The 15000-nt window shown below is 40.3% G+C and overlaps 2 protein-coding genes, 1 long non-coding RNA gene and 1 pseudogene across 3 annotated transcripts in view; 1 reads left to right on the top strand and 3 right to left on the bottom strand.

The window, feature by feature from the left end:
* The window catches only part of LOC140940435 (uncharacterized), a 2076-nt gene extending 1118 nt beyond the window's left edge, over window positions 1-958 (bottom strand). The window contains exons 1-3 of the long non-coding RNA XR_012166351.1: window positions 789-958; window positions 415-564; window positions 1-43 (exon numbers count right to left, since the gene is read on the bottom strand). The exon at window positions 1-43 is cut by the window's left edge and continues 1118 nt beyond it. This is a non-coding gene — a long non-coding RNA (uncharacterized lncRNA). The remainder of the gene's footprint in view (window positions 44-414; window positions 565-788) is intronic.
* Window positions 959-2937: 1979 nt separating this feature from the next.
* On the bottom strand, window positions 2938-8469 carry LOC140932904 (uncharacterized; annotated as a pseudogene).
* Window positions 8470-11665: 3196 nt separating this feature from the next.
* Window positions 11666-12904, bottom strand: LOC140932886 (uncharacterized). The gene has a single exon (XM_073382384.1). It carries the CDS (start codon window positions 12902-12904, stop codon window positions 11666-11668), a length of 1239 nt encoding a protein of 412 aa, XP_073238485.1.
* A 2047-nt stretch (window positions 12905-14951) lies between these two features.
* The window catches only part of LOC140932875 (uncharacterized), a 30626-nt gene continuing 30577 nt past the window's right edge, over window positions 14952-15000 (top strand). The window contains exon 1 of the mRNA XM_073382374.1: window positions 14952-15000. This exon is cut by the window's right edge and continues 1396 nt beyond it. Within this exon, the coding sequence (XP_073238475.1) occupies window positions 14952-15000 (49 nt within the window).

The following is a 15000-nucleotide window of genomic DNA, read 5'->3' as shown; positions in this document are numbered from 1 at the left end:
CAAAGGTGTTTATTCCCTCAGTCGTTCAAATTTGGTGATATTTCTGAAATAAACGAAAATATTTCGTTTTTAAGTTCACTGGTTAACGCACGAAAAATTACAGTCTTTCAGCGATACGCCTGTGGGGAACACGCACGCACGCGTCTGCGTGGTCATCGTGAGCAACGCGCGACTCAAAGCTACATTTAAAAACAAGCTTTGTAATAGCGTATGATAGCTCTGTAACAGCAGTACAATAATGCAATTAAGATGGTCATCCGAAGCCCGGAAAATCTATGCAACTGTACTGAACATTTAGAAAACTTTAAAGGGCCACGCAAGTGCGTGGGGTTGTCTCAAAACGCGTCTATTTATTTGCAAAAAGATAATTTTAAAAACGATTTAGAGTTCTGTTTAAAAATAAGCAATACATACCGATCATGCTGTTTCAGTGAAGGTCGGTGAAACAAGTCTTCGAGATTTTGCCTGTGTTCATTTGTCTTTAGTCGACGGGGCAGATATTTTGCTTATCTATTCCAGGCGGTCAACAGAAGTAAATTCTGTCATGATCTTCTTATCATCCTCCTTTGAATAAAAGATTTGCAAGGTATTCGTTAGCTAAGAATTTTGTAGAAGCAGTAAAGACTGAAATTCAAGTGAGAGATCTATTCTGAAGACGTTGTCTTCGGACTACCCTGTGAGCAGAGTCTCCTTCGATCTTCCTAGATAAGTCGACTTATCTAGGAAGATCGAAGGAGACTCTGCTCGCAGGGTATCGTTGGGCTTGCGTAAATTTGAAATCACATCACCTTTTTACCTGCCACATCTCCATTGCTGTCCGTGACTAAGAAACGAGCTCCCATTGACTTTTAACTGAGGGGCTTTATCCAGGCGAAATATAAAATGTTTCTTTTCGCGGCAATGAACCAAGAGTACTGAATTCAGCTTGGCGCAACGCGGGTAAACTAAAAAACTGAACTATGAGAGCCGAATTTGGCATTGATTTCGAAATTCCAAGTCTCTCATTGGCTAGCTAAGTAGATTAACGTCAAGGTGTTAAGTAACATACTACAGTTGACAGGAAACAATGCAACATTTTCTGAAAACCCTTAGTTGTTTTTCGAGTAAACTCGCCTAACATGTTTCCAACCATGAAATAGTTTGGTAGTCACACTTCGCCATCCGTCAAAAGGAGGTCCCGTCGGAACTTCTTCCGATGATGGAATCCGACGTGACCCGAGTCGCCTTCGTGTTGTTGGCCTAAAATTAGCTTTTTGTGACTCACAGTGAGCTCGTCGGCTAACAAACTGAACAAACCGTTGTAGAAACGTTTTTAATTTATTATTAACTAAAGAATACGTCTAATCTGAAGAAAAAGTTATCTTTCTTTTCGGTGGGATCTAAACTTTCCCAAAAATCTCTAAACCTCCCTTTCATGGATGGCTGATTACAACTACAACGGCGCGACATCGCTTGGCAATCCCTCAAAAGGAGGTTGTCTAAGAACCGGAAATTGAAAGATTCAAAGGGCAAACAAACAGTCAAAACGTACTGTGTTATGTTTGGTATGTGTATTCAAAACACTTTTCATTGCTGAATTAAAGGTCAAAAAGACTATTTCTGTAGGAAACCCGTGCTCTTTTCTTTTCAGTAATTCACATTACTTTGAAGATTATTTCGTTCTGCAGTCTTTATAATACAATTTGCCCAGGTCTTTATTCTTATCTGAAGAACTGAACTTTCAACAAAAACTCAAAACATCCCTTTGATGGATGGCTAATTACAACTAAAAGGGCGCAACATCGCTTTGCAATCCCTCAAAAGGAGGTTGTCAAACTGAACCGGAAATTGAAAGGTCGGTTTTGGATGATTAAATCTCGACAAAGGGCAAGCAAAGCCGGGAAACTGGCGAGAAATTCGTCTTCTTGTTGTTCGCCGGGGTTGTTCCAGCTGTTGTTCGCTTCCAGTTTCAAAGCAAGGAGATATATGCGTGAGATATATGCTTCTGGAGCTGTTTGAACACATTTTGCACTTGCCTTCCGGCCACTTCACTTGCAGTCTAATGTCATTTGCATAAATATATATTCTAACATGACTAAAACTAAGTTAATATGAGGGAGATCTGTTGCATCATGGTTGATTGCATTGAACAGCTGCTACGGTAACCCTTACTTGATAACAACAGCAACTGCACTGACCCTTTAATAACAGCAACAATAGCTTTATTTGCACGGCTATATTTTTTTCAGTGGTGCAAATTGGCCTCTGAACAGGAACTAATCATGATTTAGACGTCACTTAGATATCTGATTACCAGCACCCACACAAGCATCGTGTTTTTATTATTTTGTACATACAACACAGATAAAGACAGTTTTTCGCACAATTACGTATCCTTACAGCCATCAACGGTTTTCATGTACAGACAAGCTGCCATTTCACCTTTCATTGTCTTTCATTTGCCCACACGTGCTACATGGTTCCTTACAAGGGATTCAACGGCATTGATACAGTAAAAACCCGCGAGTAAGAACCTGCATTTTCTGGAGTTAGCCTAAACAGGTTCTTATTTAAATGGTAGTTAACACAATTTTAGGCTATTTAGGTTCTTAAATAGATTCTTATTTCCGTAAAAAAAAAACGAAACATAAAAAAAAACTACAAAATAAGATGGTAATCAGCCTATTTTTCAATTTCAAAATGCGATACAACAATATTAACTTCTTGCACTTTACTTTTTATTACATCAATAAATTAGCACTTTTATTTGTACAACAATACCAAGCTCCTAATTCCCCCAACAAGATTCTTGCACAGCTTTGCCGCTGCATTTCACTAATATGATTTTTCATTTTCTAGGCTAAACAGGCTCTTCTTTATAGGGGGTATAAATGGCAAATTTTAGGCTAACAGGTTCTTAATTTTCAGGTTCTTACTCGCGGGCTTTTACTGTATTGGAAAAAGGCAGTGTCACCAAGGCCAACAAACAAAAAATGGAAAATAACCAGGGCTCCGTTTTTGTTATATTTAGTTGTTCGGGCCTTTTACTCCTACAAAAAAATTTAATGATAGGGAACTGGATTATAAGTTGCTTTCTCGTTAACGAGTCTTGGTTTCCTGTTAGGTATTTCAAGATAATTGTATCGTTTTTTAGAGCAAGAATTGCGTGCTTGTAGTCAAAGATAACGTTTAAATTTTGACTGAAATGATACAACCTCAATGACAATTCCCCTTTAAATAAGGTACTGTTTAATTATCTTTGTTCACTGCTCCCAAAATGGTTCTCGTTCCTGTTTTTGCCTTGTTTGGTTTACATTTTGGGCACTTCCATGGCAGCTTTGATGTGATGGCCCATTGTGGGGCTAAGGAGCACTGAGGGTGATACCAACCACGGCATGAACAACACTGTATGTACTCTTGCTTGTTATTTGGGAGCCTACAAAGACAAAAGATTGGCACAGAATTCCTGTTGCAAGATAGATGGCAGTGCACTCTTCTGTTGGTCTTGGGGAAAGATTTCATTTTCCCTGATTCTAGGCAGCTAACAAAGTGTTGGCGCATCTCGAATTGGCTGTACCTCTGTGTTGCTGGATCTAAACCATGGCACAAGTGGGTTGCAAAAGCTAAGGCCATGAGACCGCAGTCGCTGCCGCCAAGCTGCTTTTGCACCTTTTCATTGCAGAATGTTACAGTGTCCTGTTGGTAGAAAAGCATGCGACAACCGTGGTCAATCAAAACTGAATTGGGCTTGCTGTACAAGCTATCAAATATTTTTACTATGCCAGCCTGGCAACCAATGGTGCTTATGCACACCCAGTGTTTACCCACGTTAATTATCTGGACAAACTCGGATGTAGCCGGAATAACAAGTGATCCTTTAACAGCAGGATCCTGAGGTCCATCGATGAATGGAAATTACTTCTTCAGCAGTACTTGTCCTGCATGTATTTCGGAGTCATGGAGCCAGTATGTGGGCTTTAGTATACCAAATTTACTTTCCATGTAGAGGGTAAGCTTAGGGTCATCAGAGGAAAAGCTATTGATTGTGAGCCACGTTGTTGCATCTTGGGAGTCATTGTCATCAACAACTATAATCGGGAGTGCCCATCACAGATTGAATTTGTATGGGAGGAAGTCCCAAGTGATGTGGAAGGAGATGCCGGTGTCTTAGACGTGGCCGATGCCATGGCAGGAGCATATACATAAGAGGACGCATAACAGGCTGGTGCTTGTGTACCACTTGCTGGTAAAGCTTGTTTGCCAGGTCCTGGTGCTGGTATTTGTGTGCTAAATGCTTGTGCTGGCGCTGGTGCCGGTGCTGACTGTTGTGTGCTAATTGCTGGTGCTGATGCTGGTGCTGGTTGTTGTGTGCTAGTTGCTGGTTATTGTGTGCTAGTTGCTGAGGCTGATGCTGGTGCTGGTTGTTTTGTGCTAGTTACTGAGGCTGATGCTTGTGCTGGTGTTTGTCTATTACTGTTGTTGCTTTTCTTGACATTTACTTTGTCCAGTTTGGGGTGTTTAGATGGCCTGCTATCTTCGATGTCACGCAACGTTACGTTGTAGCATCTTTTTAACGTGTTTGCCTTTTCTCCAGCACGTCCTGCATACGGATTCTTCTTGGGAGGTACTGGTAAACTCTTAAAGGCGAGGTTCTTTTCTTTTTTTTCTGGGTTTCTTCTTCGATGCTGCCATACGGGACGAACTTTGGGGCTCTAGAATGACACCTTCTTCTTTCGGGGCAGCCTGTAAAAGAAGCCTGTGGCTTTCTGTGAGCTTTGTCATCACACTTTCCAGGACATCTGCATCTTCTACTCCCTCCACTATGTAGGTCATGTTCCTTATCTGGCCTAACAATTCGCGACATTTCGTAGCACTAGTTCGGGGTCGTTTAGCTTTCCGAGGAAGATCCTGGATTGTTACTGTTCCTTCTTCTGCTTGGTTCGTTTGGTCTTCTACTTGGGCCTCTATAACTAGTTCTTTACTTTCGGAAGGTTCTTGCTCGATATTTTCGAGTGTACTCGTATACCCGGGCACAAACAATTCTTCGTCCAGAGTAAAGAAAGGGGAATCTTTATATGGACCTGGCAGGTTATCAAACGACCACGAGGAGAAGTGACGAAATACGGCAAAGAAGTGCTTGCGTGGTAATCTCTGTCTTTCCTAGTCGTAACACTCACAGCTGGGCTGATCAGTTCCAAACTCGACTCTGTAGCTCTGCTTGTCCTCCGTACTACTCTGGCTTCTCACCGAAAACACGCCATTTGTAAGGTCAATAGCCTCGACGTGACTGCTTGGGATCGATTCCGCAATCGAGCGCTTCTCTAGACAGTGGTTAATTATGTAGAGCGGTCTTCCTGTCAAATAGGCTGGGATGTTTGGGTTGTAACGGCGAAAGGTTGCTTGCAACTTTGTGTTTAACTCCATGTACCTGCAAGGGGTAAAAAGCCGTTTGTTTTGTTAGCTTTTTATTTGACTCTTCAAATTCTAATAGCTTTGTATTATTTCTTATTATATTACGATTATCATCATCATGATTTATTATCATTATTATTATTATTATTATTATTATTATTATTATTATTTTAATTATTATAATCATCATTAACATTGTTATTATCTTTAATATCATCATCATCATCATCATCATCATCATTATTATTGGTATATAATTATTATTAACAACAAAAAAGGAGTGAAGAAAAAAGCAAAAGGGGGACACTACGTTGATTTGTTTTCGCTGGTGTCTGCAGGGGCCAGGTGCATCGGACGCCCGCAAATGATGACGTCTGACGTTCAGCCCAGCCTCACTGGTACGCTAGAGATGAGCAGTCCGATCGGACGTTACATTTTATGCCGCTGACCCAAGGAGAGGTTTTTTTGCGTCATTTCTGCCGAGTATGCCTCGGTGGAGGCTTTCGATATTTTTTGGTCATTTGGTCAGTTATGCGAGAGAGCAGATTGGTTACTCTCTCTCCTTCTCTCCAACTCCTCTTCCTTTACCCCTGCTCCCCCCCCAACCTCAACACCCACCCACACAAACACACACTCCAAAGATTTTATATGTGTCTCTGTTACAACACCGTACCCGTCTATTAGCTGATGGAGACCGCCGGCCTACCAAAGAATAATGAATAAAACAAAACAATATTGGCAAGATATTTTCGGATTAAAAACAGACTATTGACTATTAAATGTAAAAACACCTCCCACATGCAAATTATAATCAAAGCTTGAACAGATAAAAGTTTAAAACGCTTACGTCTCCAGTTGGGTGATTCGTATGTTCATCGACCGATGGAAGATGTACATGGATCCATCTCTCATATGTTGTTGTGCCTTCCGCTATGGCCTGTCGTAGCTTCTTGGATTGGCTCTTACAACGCCACTCTGTCTTTTCTGGTATCTATATAACATAAAAGCACAAAAACGCAGCTTAACTAGAGGTAATTCTATTAGGTTAATTTTGTAATCCACCGTAATTACTGTTGTTGGTATGTACCTTGTACTCTGGAAATTTGATGATCTCTCTCAAATGTACCTGTGCAGGACAATTGAGCTTTCTAGATTCTTGAAGAAGTTTGCCAGCTCCATTTTTTCGATAAGCATGGTCACCACCCTACAGGAAGGAACACAAACATGTCAGGCGGAGGTACAAGCGAAAATTGGAAAATCGATATGAAAATTAAACTAACCGTTTGATTTCTTTTTTTCTCTCTCACATGTCTGTCCACACCATGCTGACAGTCGTACACTTTGTTATTTACCACAACAAATGGGATGTGGTCAAAACGCAGGCTACCGTCTTCCCATAACACTTTGTGCTTGTGCGATTTAATATCTGTTAATAGACAGAAAACCTATCAGTGGCCGATCCAGACCTTCAGATAAGGGGGGAGGGGGGGGGGGTGATCATCCAGACCCTTAGATAAGAGGGGTGGGTGGTCTCAAAAAAAGTATTTTCAGTCCTTCGGGCCTCAGTTTGGTGTAGAAATAAGGATCCCCTGGATCCGCCACTGCCTATGTTGAAGCATTTCCCAGCACTTTGAACTAAGAGACCTTGTTACTATTAACCTGTTCTCCCTTAAAATGTTCATTGCTGGATGTGAAACCAGAGCTTTTTCTGATCTTGCAGTTCACTTGTGAAATCAACCACACACCCTCCCTAAACCTTCTGCTTACTCCTCCGTCACATTATTGTTTCTACGTACACAGATACGTTTCATTTCCCTTAATTATTTGAAGAAATAATTTCTATTACATTTAAACACTTAAACTCTGCTCTATAAGAAGTTGGCCCGATTGATCAGCCTAACTATAAATATATACGCATATCATAGAGCTGTATAGTTGATATTTCCTCGGAGTTTATATTCAAGAAGCGCAAGGTCTCCTCGATTTGCCACATCAGCGGTTGCACGCTATCATGAATAAAATAGGAAGCCCCTTACCTGTGTTCCCAAATCCTTTGCTTGCTTTGAAACAAGCGTATCTCGTAGTGGTTGTTGTTTCAACTCTCTAAGAATTGACTCCGCGGCTTTGACATCCTTCACAAGACCGGACCTCTCTGACAGTTTCTCTTCAAACAATGAAGTTACTGCTTTTAAAGTATATTCCTTCGCCATCCTATTGTCATACGAAATCTCTCAATACGTCCAGACACAGCGTGACTGATGATATTATTCGCATATATCTCCTTGTGTAGCTTTGAAATTGGGAAGCGAACAACCCCGGCGAACAACAAGAAGACGAATTTCCCGCCAGTTTCCCGGCTAATTGTTTGCCCTTTGTCGAGATTTAATCATCCAAAACCGACCTTTCAATTTCCGGTTCAGTTTGACAACCTCCTCTTGAGGGATTGCAAAGCGATGTTGCGCCCTTTTAGTTGTAATTAGCCATCCATCAAAGGAATGTTTTGAGTTTTTGTTGAAAGTTCAGTTCTTCAGATAAGAATAAAGACCTGGGCAAATTGTATTATAAAGACTGCAGAACGAAATAATCTTCAAAGTAATGTGAATTACTGAAAAGAAAAGAGCACGGGTTTCCTACAGAAATAGTCTTTTTGACCTTTAATTCAGCAATGAAAAGTGTTTTGAATACACATACCAAACATAACACAGTACGTTTTGACTGTTTGTTTGCCCTTTGAATCTTTCAATTTCCGGTTCTTAGACAACCTCCTTTTGAGGGATTGCCAAGCGATGTCGCGCCGTTGTAGTTGTAATCAGCCATCCATGAAAGGGAGGTTTTAGAGATTTTTGGGAAAGTTTAGATCCCACCGAAAAGAAAGATAACTTTTTCTTCAGATTAGACGTATTCTTTAGTTAATAATAAATTAAAAACGTTTCTACAACGGTTTGTTCAGTTTGTTAGCCGACGAGCTCACACAAAGCTAATTTTAGGCCAACAACACGAAGGCGACTCGGGTCACGTCGGATTCCATCATCGGAAGAAGTTCCGACGGGACCCCCTTTTGACGGATGGCGAAGTGTGACTACCTTTCGTGGCAGTGAATAAAATTATGTGTCTTCTTGTCATGTGACAATCTCATGACCTGAGGACAATGGCAACTTGATGACAAATTTTGTAGGGAGAGTGGAACGAACATTGATTGACTTTTGAACACACATCTGGTATTGTTTTTAGAGACAGGAAGAGGTTCGTGGCGCCAGATTACACTGTTTTCCGAGAATCGCACGTATAAGCGGTTTAAAACCACCATAAAAATTATCAGACCATAAAACGATCACTTTCTCCAGCTGAAATCATCATGTCCTTTGTAGAAAGAACGCAGAATTGAGGACTTTTAAGGACGAGAGTTCTGCTTGAAATCAAGGGATTTTCTGTAGCCAATTGCATATTTAAGAGATCTAGCTTTCCTCGATGACAACTAGAAGCGAGGAAGTGATTTCAATTCCGTCTGACGGGGAGAGAACAAGAAACAACGTCCGACAGAGGTATCTGTAAGTTTTCTATTTTATTTAAATTCGCGAAACTGCAGCCTATTTTACAAAAATCCTTAATCGTCAACAATTTCAATTCCTCTGGCGGCGCACGCCATCATCATCAATGTGTCAACCTACTTCTTTGTCACAATTTTTGGTTGGATATCCACAAATATACAAATATACAAATAACTGAGTTATACCTCTTTTCTATTTGTTGGTTAGCGAGTTTTCGCCAGCCCCATTTTCGGCCGATTTTGAGCAGTTTTAGTGCGACTTTAGAGAATTATGTAATGGTAAGATTTTCGTCCGCCATTCGTTTAAGGTTCAGATTTCGGTTGCGAAGTCGGTGAACATCATCCGGTTTTAAAAATATATCGACAAAGGGTTTTAGATTTTGGATCAAAACGGATACAACAACATTCTTGTTATGCTTGAGTTATTTGCAAACTGATCCTATACTTTTACCGTCAGAACGATTGAAGCAAAAATGTTACTATTAATGCGCGGTCCCCTTTATTCCTGACATAACAAAAGCGGGGAAAAACCTTCCTCAATTTCAAAATAAATAAGAGACCCCAGGGGGGGTACTCGGGATTTCAAGTGACGGGGATGATCGAATGGAGCCAAAAGTCAAGACCCAAAAAAATCCCTAGGGCTTCCAGCAAAACCCAAAAAAATCCAGTGACGGTAAAGCCAATTGACTGAATTGAAGCGATTGAAGTCTTGTACACGGACGGGCACCACGGGACAATGCAGACTATTGTATAACACGTGCGATATAAAGCGACACCACAGTTAACTATTAAACAACAGCAAAACACGTTTGTTTGTACTTTATTCGCAGAACTACGCAGCCAGGGCACTACCGATTCTTTTTAATACCCCAAAAATATCCCTACTCAAATCAAGCTACCCTAAAAAATACTTGCCAAATTTTCGTACCCCAAAAAATCCCGGAATCGAAAATTTCAAACCCAAAAAAATCCTTCGATCATCCCCGTCACTTAAAATCCCGAGTACCCCCCCTGGGTAAGAGACTAGCAAAGGGACTGAGTGCTTAACAAATAACAACTAAAGTAAGGTAAGCTAAAGTTCGGTCGCTCAATATCTCCCCTGCTTTCAATTTTGAGTCCGTCCGTCTGGTTCACATCACCCGACAGGAGTTCATTAATAAATTGAGCATGTTCCGACAAGCTGGTGCTAATGCCTTTAGTAAGTAAGTAATAACTTTCTTTAACCACGGAATCCTTATCACTAAAAAGTGGTCTTTTAAAGAGCCGTGCACATTAAACTAAGACTTAAAAATAACAAACATTATTGAAAAAGTCGTATAATAAATGCTTACTAAGAAAATCTTAATGTACAATAGCGCAATAAAAACAATTTAAAGTAGTGGCCTGCTTAGCCTCAGCTGACAGGCTGTTCCATGTTACTGCGCCCCTATAACGAAAACTTTTCTTTAGGGCCTCATTGTTCGGTCGCGGAATAAACAGGTTATGTTGCGCACCTCGAAGATTATGCCTGTGAATGGTATTAATGCTGGCGAATTTATCAGACAGGTATTCGGGTACAAGGTTATTTACAGTTTTAAACATTAAAGATTTCAGTTGCTTAGCACGTCTGTCAGCGAGGCTATCCCATTTAAGGGCATGAAGAATCGGGGCAGAGCTGGCATCCCAGCTAGACCCTGTAATTATGCGTGCAGCCCTGTTTTGAAGCTTCTCTAGTCTTTGGCTGAGACCGTTACCGATACAGCCCCAGACAGCGCTGCAATAATCGAGATGCGGAAGAATCAATGACTTGTAAATAGTGACAAGGGTACTCTGGGGACATATTGGTCTTAGCCTCCTCAGGGCAGCTAGTACTTTTGCAACTTTACCGATGACTTCGGAGATGTGAGCCTCCCACGAGAGTGTTTCATCAACCTGAACGCCTAGGCATTTGTAACTATTGACTCTTTCAATTGAATGCCCGTCGAGGGATATGTGTGGATCGCTAGGGAGCAAAGAGATTTTTTGCCTCGTGCCTGTAAACAGACACTTAGTCTTGAGGACATTAAGACTTAGACGGTTAGAATCGAGCCATTGCTTCAGATTGCCCAAATCATGAGTCAGGGATGAAAACAACTCATTAGGGTCTTTGGAGGCAAACGTGAGATTAGTGTCATCGGCGTACATTCTCACATCCGATAAGAGGTTACAGTTAGGGAGATCATTAATGTATAATAGAAATAGTAGGGGCCGAGGATTGAACCTTGAGGCACCCCACAACTTATGAAGCTAGTTTCGGAATTTATGTTATTTATAACTGTAACCTGAGTTCTATCTGAGAGGTAGTCTCGGAAAAGATTGAGACTCACACCTTTAAACCCATACAGCTCCAATTTTGACAGAAGGATCTCATGGTCAATAGTATCAAAAGCCTTTTTCAAGTCAATAAACAGAATGGCATTTGTCAAACCATCGTCGATATTGAGATACCAGTTGTCAGTGATGTCAATAAGAGCTGTAAGGGTCGAGTGCATAGGTCTAAAGCCAGACTGATATTTCGAAAGTAACTTATTATCATTTAAATATGAATAAACCTGATTAAAGATGGCTTTTTCAAAGAGTTTGGCAATTACAGAAAGAACAGAAATTGGCCTGTAATTGGCTGGGTCAACTTTCGAGTCAGCTTTGAAAATTGGAGTTGCTCTAGCACTCTTCCAGTCTTAGGGAAAAATTCCCTTAGAAATAACTAAATTAAAAATATGTGTAAGGGAAGACGCAATGGATGGAAATGAAAGCTTTAAGAGGCAAGTTGGAATACCGTCGAGGTCCATCAGCCTTACCCACAGGAATATTATTCACAAGTTTGCGCAGTCCATCAATAGTCAGTAATTCGAGCTCGAAGGTGCTATCACACGGTTCTACAAAATCACGAAAACTGACTCGAGGAGGATTAATGTTCGCCGCTAAGTTAGGACCAATATCGACAAAATGCCTGTTAAAAGCGTTGCTTAGCTCATGAGGGTCAGTTATCACCTTGTCACCAATAATCAATTTTGACACCGGAGCAAAGTTTTTCTTTCGCGATAATAATGTATTAATTCCATTCCAAGTCGCTTTAGCTTTTTTAACGTTATCCTCGAAGAACGAATGATAGTAATTCTTTTTGGAGGCCTTAATAGAATGGTTAACACGATTCCTAAGTCTCCTGTACTCTGCCCATTTCAACTGATCACTAGTGACAATTGCGATACGCTTTATTCTGTCTCTTTCCCACATCAATCGTTTGATCTCAGGGGTGAGCCAGGGAGCATTAGAGTTTCTAACTCTCCTTTTCTTAACAGGTGCATGAAGGTTGGTTACTGCTAGAAATGATTGTTTCCACACCTCCCATGCGCCAGTGGGGTTATCAATCTGCTCAATTATGTCCCACGGAACCAGCGCCATGTCATTCACAAAGTCATCAAGCACAAAATTTTTATATTGTCTCGATTCAATGATTCGCGGGATCGACCTAGGGCATGTTAATTTGCGAGAGACATAGATCAAACTATGATCGCTGCAACCAATAGGAGATACACCTGATGTAGCAAATTTGACCGGCTCATTGGTAAGAAATAAGTCGATAAGTGATTTAGTACTTGAAGTGACACGTGTAGGCTCCTTGATCAATTGAGTATATTGGAACAATTCACATAGTTCAATTAGGTGTCTAGTTTCATTAGCAGGGGTAACTGCCATCATGTCACAGTTGATGTCACCTAGTATAGTTGATTCAACATTTTCAGCTTCAATCTTTGCCAGAAGGACTTCGAACTTATCAAAGAGCTCAATTGGAGAATTCGGAGGTCTATACCAGTTTGAAATAAGAAATGGCTTGGCTCTGGGTTTTTGGATTTCAATACACAAGAACTCAAGATCTGGATCAGAGAGGTCGGATCTGATTTTAAAGTCGATGACGTTGCGAACGTACATGGCGTACATGGCGTACATGGTATATGAGCCATTTTATCATGTTCTCCAAATATGGTAACTATTACAAACGAGACTTAAATACGAGGTATAACAATTACTAAATTAACCCTATGGCCTTTCTTGGTCTCTCCATCATGAAAACCTTTTGCTCTTCATTAAGCTCATTTTGCTTTCACGTTTAAGGCGAATGTTCAATCATTTTTGTACTGAATCGACAACCTGCTAAACTTTAAAAACAATTCATACAGGATTTTGTATGAGCTCTTAAATTTATTCACACTTAAAAGAGCCATAAACATGATTCCGGGATTCTTTGCCAATAAAAGAAACATTACCATCGTTCTATTGCTGATGCAAAAAGTTCTACATACAGGAAATTCCAGTGCGACTATGCTTATGCGATCTGTTGTGTGTTCCTCAGTGACCGTTTTCACCTAAAACAGAGAGACACGGAGAGATTTGGCGCACTCTTCGCACGTGTTCACGAACAAAAATTTCATTTGTTGTATATCGTGTGAACTATATGCTCTCGATTAATTTATTCGCAAATCAGGAAGTGTTTTGTTGCTCTTAGACTTGCTGCATAGGTATCAGATTTAGTATTCGCCTTATACGTCACAAACATATTTATTCACCGCAGTGAATCACGAACGTAATCGTCGGTGAACTGAATTTACGCGTTGAGCCGGAAAAAACGAGGGCTTGAGTTTGAATGTTTGCTGCACAGTAGTGGTGTTTGCACACAACTGTAGCTATATCAAGTGCTCAATTCTAAAAGTTAACTTTTTTATCTGTACATTTTTATATATTTATTAAAAACTGAATCATTGGATAATGCAATTCTAGAGCTCTGATTGGCTTAGCCATTATGGTATATGAGCCATTTTATCATGTTCTCCAAATATGGTAACTATTACAAACGAGACTTAAATACGAGGTATAACAATTACTAAATTAACCCTAATTATGCAAAGGTTACGTAGCAAGTTGAACAGAAAACAAAAGATGATAGTGAACAAAGGGTAGTAATTAACGGATTGAAATACAAAATACACGGCAGAGAATTAAAACTAAAGATCCTAATGAACAAAGGTTAAGTAACTTAGTGAAATTTAAAGGAAATAACATGAAGTACTAATGAACTAAGAATAAACTATGACAAAATGTAGCTGCCAAAATGCAACAGGTTCCCAATTCAGGGCCCCTGAGCATTCATATAGGCAAACACTAAAACATAATCCCAAAGCAGAACCTTTAAACTAAAAGTCATAAAAATCACCACTGAAGGCCTACTGTAAAATCAGCACAAAAATAACAAGATCCCTCAACAGGGCCCCTGAGCGTTTAGGCAGCTACAAGCTATAAGTACAAAAAACCTATTAACTACTATCGGAGTCTTATCTACAAGAGAATGCAGGTGTAAGGCTCTTAGTTTGCCTCTTTCTAACGTTGAGAAGATCCATGGCAGACTAGAACAAATTTGCCTGTCCCTGCTAAGATGTCGGGGTTAGTCAAAGTGAGAAACCACTTAGTATTAGCCGAGCGCGGTTTTGTGGAACACTCGCAACTCGAGCCCTTTTAACAGTGAGTAAAATTCATGTAGAAATAAGACACTGGGTATAATTTCAAATACGGTTAATGCATAAGTGGAAACAAAACGAAGTTTCACAAAGCTGAAACGCTATACTGACATTTAAAGTAGGAACTAGTCCTCATTGACGGGAATAGCTTGGTTGACAAACAATCGATTGAACAAGAATTTTCGCTTATCGATGGCTAGTTCGCTTGATTCTAAACAATCGAATCTTGTGTATCCTTAAGATCTTTTTGGGTTTACATTACTCAGGTACACCCAAAGACGGTTTCTCTCCTAAATACGTTGAAAACGCTTTCTATAGGCTATTCAGAGTACTTTTAGATCTCTAGAAATGCATTCTAAGCGGCGCTATAAATTTGTACCTGTTCGATCATATTAGGGGAACTTGAGTCTTTTCGAGTTTGCAAGGGCTTCAGTATTTTATTTCCAAAAACCTTAGATGCAATTTAACGTATTGAGCTGACGGAAATGGCGCTATACAAATTCTTGGGCGACCCCATAGAGGATCTCACGTGCC

The sequence above is a fragment of the Porites lutea genome, chromosome 1, assembly GCF_958299795.1.
Source record: "Porites lutea chromosome 1, jaPorLute2.1, whole genome shotgun sequence".
In the NCBI taxonomy this organism is placed as follows: domain Eukaryota; kingdom Metazoa; phylum Cnidaria; class Anthozoa; order Scleractinia; family Poritidae; genus Porites; species Porites lutea.
The sequence above is the reverse complement of the archived record's forward strand: the minus strand, read 5'-3'. Positions and strand labels throughout refer to the sequence as shown.

Excerpts from the sequence above, each read along its gene's own strand:
- LOC140932886 (XM_073382384.1), bottom strand. The coding sequence starts at position 12,904 with ATGTACGCCATGTACGCCATGTACGTTCGCAACGTCATCGACTTTAAA.